General features: G+C 45.6%; 1 protein-coding gene across 1 annotated transcript in view; it reads right to left on the reverse strand.

The window, feature by feature from the left end:
- Positions 1 to 227: 227 nt before the first annotated feature.
- Positions 228 to 6,908, reverse strand: part of LOC109922101 (malonate--CoA ligase ACSF3, mitochondrial) — a 39,450-nt gene continuing 32,769 nt past the window's right edge. The window contains exons 5-7 of the mRNA XM_020522123.2: positions 6,724 to 6,858; positions 1,340 to 1,451; positions 228 to 655 (exon numbers count right to left, since the gene is read on the reverse strand). Coding sequence (XP_020377712.1) covers positions 529 to 655; positions 1,340 to 1,451; positions 6,724 to 6,858 — 374 coding nt within the window. The 3' untranslated portion in view covers positions 228 to 528. The remainder of the gene's footprint in view (positions 656 to 1,339; positions 1,452 to 6,723; positions 6,859 to 6,908) is intronic.

A 6,908-nucleotide genomic window follows, 5' to 3' on the forward strand; every position in this document is an offset into this window, starting at 1 on the left:
CTCAAATAAAACTCTACAAATTTGTTAGTTACAAATTATTTCCCTGGAAGTCACATCATGAATTTGCTTTGATCAAAAATGTGGCAAAGAAACCTCGACTCCTTCACTGGATGAAATGGAGTGTTAATACGCAATACTCTAGAAAGATTAATGGTAACAGTACATATAAATAATTAACACAACAAAACACTGCACATAGACTCACTAAAGAGATCAGAGTAATCACAAGAGATTCAAATTTCTTTTTTAATGGTAAAAGTCTTTGTCCTGGCAGTTAGGCTACAGCCCAATTTTGAACTGGTCAACCAACAGATGACCAATAGACAGTGCTCCACCTGATACCATTAAGGGTACCAAGTCTCTGTTCAACCATTCTGCCCCCAAACGATCCCATTCTGTTATTTGTTCCCTATCAATGATGACTGGAGAGGATTAGACCAAGATGGGATCTGAGAAGGTTCTGGATCTTCACTATGTTGTGACGCTGAGATAGCAAGACGCAGAAACTGTGGCTTGGAGAAATCCGGCCTATTTGCTAGTTGTGGGATAAAAGCGTTTCAGCAGATCTTTCTTGTTCACTTTTCCCATATTGTTGTGAGGTATTTCCTCCACAAGGATCAACTCTGTGGGGAGACTGTAGGTGGCCAAATACTGCCTGTAATCAAAATACAAATCAGTGACCACAATAACCAGTGCTGCAGATTTTAAGCCTCACAACTATCTGTCAAGCCAACCCACAAACCAGTCACCTCTCAAGTCATAAGAGACAAGCACAACCTCAGTACCATTCACTAACCCCACTGAAACTATATCGCACTGACCTCCATCCCTGCAGCTTGTCCCTGCACACCGACCCCATTCCTTCACACAGCTACAGTGACCACAACACATACCCGCCCGCTGATCAGTAATAGTTGAGGAGTACAGTTCTGATAACATTAATACTACTCACATGTGAACTCACTGTGGCTTCTGGTTTGATGGCTCTGTTGGGTTAGGATGTGCCACATGACCCTAAGACAGAGTCCGATCTGTCTGACAGTGAATGATGTGCCAGGGTGCCTGGCAATAGCGGGCCACCGGGTCTCATGGCAAGAATCATAGAATCCCTACAGTGCAGAAAGGGGCCATTCCACCCATCCAGTCTGCACTGACCTGCCAAAGACCATCCGACCCAGACACAAACCCCACCCTATTCCTGAAACACTGCATGGGCATCCAGTGGCAGGGGGCCAGGAATCTGGTGGAAACATCGTAGCTCCCGTTAGAGAAAGGTGGCCGTCAGCCTCTAAATGAGAACTCGAACTGAATTGATTATCTTCATATCCCTCCCTCTTACCTGGCCCATTCCTTCAGCTCCTTCTGGGATAGTGAATATCCTTCCTTTAACTGTACAACTGCGACCACCTTCTGTCCCCAGGTCATATCAGGGGCACCAATAACTGCAACATCTGCAATGGCAAATAGTGTGCAAGAATAAGATGGGGGGTGCTGCTGGGCAGTGGAAGAGGAGGGAAATGGAGAGGCGAAGGTAGGGAGGAAGCGGGGGGAGGCTGGGCTGGGGTGGGGTCCAGGGTTGTGATAGAGAGATAGCAGGGTTTTGGGGGTGGGGGGAGAAGTGGTCTCATTGTGTGCGTGCCTGTGTCTAGTACAGAAAGAAAGAAGATGAATGAGAGCAGAGAAGTGCAACTGTGTGAATGACAGTTTAGGAAAAGAAATAGACTATTCAGCCTCTCAAGACTGCTCTGCCATTCCAGATCTTGGCTGATCATCTTCTCAGTGTCACTTGCCAGTACAGCCTCCTTATCCCTAAAGTCATTAGTGTCCAGAAATCTATCAATTTCTGTCTTGAATCTAGTCAATAATTGAGCTTGTACAGTCCCCTGAAGCAGAGAATTTCAAAGATTCACCACCATCATAGGACAGCACAGCACAGGTACATGCCCTTTGGCCCACCATGTCCCTGCTGACCATGATGCCATACTAAACTATTACCATTTGCCTGTACATGGTCCATAGCCCTCTATTCCCTGCTTGTTCATGTGTCTGTCAAAGAAATTCCTCCTCATCTCAGTCTTGAACATCCTATCCTTTACACTGAGACTATATCCCCGGCCCAAGATTCACCAACCCAGGGAAACGTTCTGTCGTGCCCTGTAAGAATCTTGTAAGTTCTAATGAGATCACGCCTCATTCTTCAAAACTCTTAGGAATAAAGACCCAGCCTCAGCAAGCTCTTCTCTTAAAATAATCTCACTATCTCAGACATTAATCTGGTGAACTTCTACTGCACTTTCTCTATGGCAAGTATATTCCTCCTTAGAGAAGGAGATCAAAACTATGCAAACACACTCTGTTCTGTTACCCTGATGCACTTATACAGTCTGATCTGCCTGCAAAGCATGTAAAACAACACTTTTCACTGTACTTCAGTTCATGTGATAGTGATAAATCAAATCAAAAGTGTGGTCTCACTCAGGCACTCTACAACTGCGGAAAGACATTTCTCCTGGATTCAAACTCACTTGCAATGAAGACTAACCTTTTCTTTATTCATTTGTGGAATGTGGGTGTTGCTGGCTGTTATGGCCTGTCCCTAGTTACCCTGGAGAAGGTAGTGGTGAGCTGCCTTCTTGAACGACCCACAATGCTGTTAGGGAGTGAATTCTAGAATTGCCTACATCTCCTGGTGGACACCCATCTACCTGACTGAACCTGCAGTGTGACCATCTCCCTGAAGCTACTATCTATCACACTCTCTGTCTCCTCTATGCTCCTCAGTGCTTCCAACAGCTGCTCCAACCAATCCATGCAGTCTGAGAGGAGTGGCAGCCAGACAAACTTCCTGTAGACATAGTCACCAGGGACACTCGACTGCTCCCTGATCTCCCACATCTGACCGGAAGAGCACACCACTCCACTGACTGCCATCTCTGCCCCTTTAATAACAAGCAGACTTAGGTTTAAAAAAAGGTCTTACTTTGCCCTTACCTTGTTGCTGGTCATCCTCCTCAATAAAACTAGTATTCACACAGGCCCGCAGTTAGACGTACAGCAGTATTCTGAACCCAAAGCAGTCTTTCTCAGAAATAGTTGGAACAAGACACAGCAATGCCTCCCCCTCCACTTCCCTAATCTCCCACACTTAGCTCAGTTCCCAACGGTTTCAAACTCTGCAGCTTGCATTCTGTGTTGGGAGCACTTTAAGCTTGCCCTGCTTTGAGAACCAGATTAAACCAATTTTCTTGATTAGCTGCTCCCTGTATCCTAGACCACTATGAAAGCTTGTTTTAACTCTCCTTAGGGCTGAAAGAAAAGCAACCTTAAATGTTTACATTTCATTTACCCACAGTTTGCTAGATTTTAAGGCAGGAAAAGATTAAGATTTATCTCCTACACTTCACTCAACTCCCAGTGTTTTCTCTCTCTGCAGCCTGCATTTGAAGCTGAGACCAATTCTTCAGTATGCTTCCACGAAGGAGTTAAACAGGGTCTGACAATTCCCTACCAAGACAGCAGAGATTATATTAACATCTGCATACTGAAGGTCCAAACAGATTCTGTCATAATACTGTCAGTGAGGACCATCTCCAACACTTTATTGTGGAGGAGATATTGGATATTGACAAATTTCACTGGACAGTCAGCCATTGACAAGGTCTTTCATAGCACTTTGCAACTGAGTCAAAGCCTTGGTCAGGTTGATGAAGGCCATTTTAAGTGGTTGGTGTTGTTCCTGGCATTTCTCACCGAGTTGCTGAGCAGTAAAAAATCATGTCCATAGTTCCACAGTTTTGTTGGCTTTCAGGAAAGATTTCCTCAGAAACTGGGAGAAAGCACCTTGCATGAATTCAGGCGATTACTTTCCCAGCCATGCAGACTAAAGAGATTCCTCATTTCACTAAGTGTCCTTTCTTGAAGATAGTAGTGATGGCAGCATCGCAGAGATTGACAGGGATTTCTTCCTTGGCCCAGATTTTCAGGACAAGTTGATGGAGACGACAGGTAAGGTCTCATTTCTAACCAATTCCCTGTATGGGGTGAACAGAGTGGATTCAGAAGAGGGCTGCTCAGTTCTGAAGAAAACTTCCAAAATGCTCTCCTGTTCCAATTCCAAAAGTGAAACAACTGCAGTCCAAAGCAAGGGACTTCCAGATCACACAATCCTGTCTCGGTCACCTGTCACTGATTGCTGCCAGGTTTGTGTTGTATGTGGGGGTTTGAATTGTTCTAGGTAGACACCTCACGTGTTAATCTTCTAACATGGGGATGCTGTTGTACATCAGCGGATACACGGCCCTTGAGAGAAGGTAGATCCAGTTCCAGTGGCATGGAAACCGCGACACTGGGAATATCCCTACTGCTCCACCATTACAGCCATTGATATCACATGAATATCTTCTGCCTGGATCACTTGAGGACCTGTTTTAGATTGCACTCTGCCTGGTTCCTCCCCTATGACCTTACCACCATAAGTGGCCCTGCCAGGAGTTGAGAATTCCTGACGTCATCACTCTCAGGATCAATGGAACATTGAGCCCTCTCCAGCGCAGCAAGGTAGCAATCAATGGGAAGGGCTCTCAGCAGGATCCAAAGTGGAAAGCCCATTTTTGAGTAAGCTTGTCTCCTGCACTACCCTGCTGCTTGTCTCGGACTGCCTGACAGTCACCCATCCCCTATCTACCTGTGGACCCCTAAATTGTGGTGTGACCACCTTCCTGTACATGCTATCCATAGTTTCCTGACTCGTGGATGCTCAATAGAGACTTCTGCTGCTGCTCAAGTTTTAAACCCAGTGCTCAACATTGAAAACAGTCACACTTCCTGCAGCTGTGTTTGTCTTGACACATGGTGCTTCCCAGACTCCATCTCTTCCACATGGCTCAGCTGCCCCGTCACAACTGTATCAACTATTTAATATAACTAAAGTAGTTTACGAGTCCCTCATTAACTGCTGCTTCTGCTGCAAAGTAGGAGTGAAATACTGGACTGTGAAGAAAATATATTAAAAAAGACAAGGGCAAAATCTCCCCAGTCCTTTCCTCTAAATCACCATTAACCAACTCATTCTACTTCAGAGCAGGGGGACATATGTGTGAGTCTGTATGTGTTGAGGGAGTGATGAGAGAGAGGAAGGCAGCATGAAGTGAGGGGGTGTGGTGTGCGTGAGAACAGAGTGGCAGGGTACTGGGAGAGATAGGAAGAAAGCACAGAATGAGAGAGGGGTGTGTGAGAGGGAGGGTGAGGGGTGTGTGAGGGGGTGGTGTGAGAGAGAGTTGGGGGGAGTGAGTGAGAGGTGTTAGAGAATGTGAGACTATGTGGAGGAACAGAGAATGTGGAAGGTGAGAGGGAGAGGGTTGAGAGAGAGAGAGAGAGAGAATGTGGACAAAGTCAGAACCAGGTTACAGTCCAACAGGTTTATTTTTATTAAGGTGATTTTAAGTAAATCTGTTGGGTTATAACCTGGTGTGGTGTGACTTCTGATTTTGTCCATCACAGTCCAACACAGGCATCTGATTTGATTTATTGTCACATGTACCTAAGTACAGTGAAAAGCTTTGTTTGCAAGCAGTACAGGCAGATCATAGGGTGAAAAAAACTTTGACAGATTGAGGGCACATAGGTTACACTGCACAGGACGCGTGCAAAGTAAGATCAACATTATTTGAAGTTAGAGAGTCCATTCATCTGTCTAATAATGGCTGGGAAGAAGCTGTCCTTGAACCTGTTGATGTGTTCAAGCTTCTGTATCTTCTGCCCAACAGGTGAGGTTGTAAGAGAGCATTATCTGGGTAGGATTGGTCTTTGATGTTGGCAACTTCTCCGCGGCAGGAAGCCATGTAAATAGATGGAAGGTTGGCTTCCGTGATGATCTGGGCTGTGCACATCACCTTCTGTAGTTTCTTACTGTCCTGGGCAGAGCAGTTGCCATACCAGGCCGTTAAACACAGTACGCTTTCAATGGTGCATCTGTAAAAGTTGGTGAGGGACCTTATGAACATGCTGAATTTCCTGAGCTGCCTGAGGAAGAAGGGGCGTTGTTGTGTCTTCTTGACTGTTGCATCGATGTGGGAATTCCAGGACAGGTCGTTAGTTATTGTCACTCCGAGGAACTTGACACTCTTGATGCTCTCAACCTTCGCTGCGTTGATGTAGATGGGGGCGTATTCTCTGCCTTTCTTTCTTAAGTCAATGATCAGTTCTTTAGTTTTGCCGACATTGACAGGTTGTTATCATTGCACCACATCACCAAACGCTCTATCTCCTTTCTGTATTCTGACTCATTTGTTGCATGATACCCGTCCTACCACAGTGGTGTCATCAGCAAACTCGTAGTTGACATTTGTTTGGAGTTTGGCTGTACAGTCGCGGGTGTACAGAGAGTACAGTATGGGGCTGAGGATGCATCCTTCGGGAACTCTAATGTTGAGTGTTATGGTGGAGAAGGTGCAGTTGTCTATCTCCACATCAGAGGGACAGTGGGTGGAGTGCAAGAGGTGTGAATGCATGTGTTAGAGAGAGTGAAAAGGCCTTTGAGAGAGAAACAAAGTGGGAGTGAGAGAGACATTGAGGGGATGTGGATGTGTGTGAGGCACAAAGGCAGGTGGTGGTGTTGACTGCACTGGAATGATAGACGGGAATGGGTAAGCAAGTGAAAAATATCAAATAGCAAAGACAGCTGCAATGAAAATCAGATTCATATTTTATACTGAAAATTCAAACCTGAAATATGCGGATGTCCCAGAAGGTGGCGCTCAACATCCAGGGCACTGATCTTGTGTCCTCCACTCTTAATGATATCGACAGAACTGCGGCCTAGGATCCAATAAACCCCATCCTTATAACACACCGTGTCCCCTGTAAACAAATACAGACAATAAACCCCGTCCTTATAACACACCGTGTCC

Source organism: Rhincodon typus, chromosome 15 (genome assembly GCF_021869965.1).
Source record: "Rhincodon typus isolate 14 chromosome 15, sRhiTyp1.1, whole genome shotgun sequence".
Lineage (NCBI taxonomy): Eukaryota > Metazoa > Chordata > Chondrichthyes > Orectolobiformes > Rhincodontidae > Rhincodon > Rhincodon typus.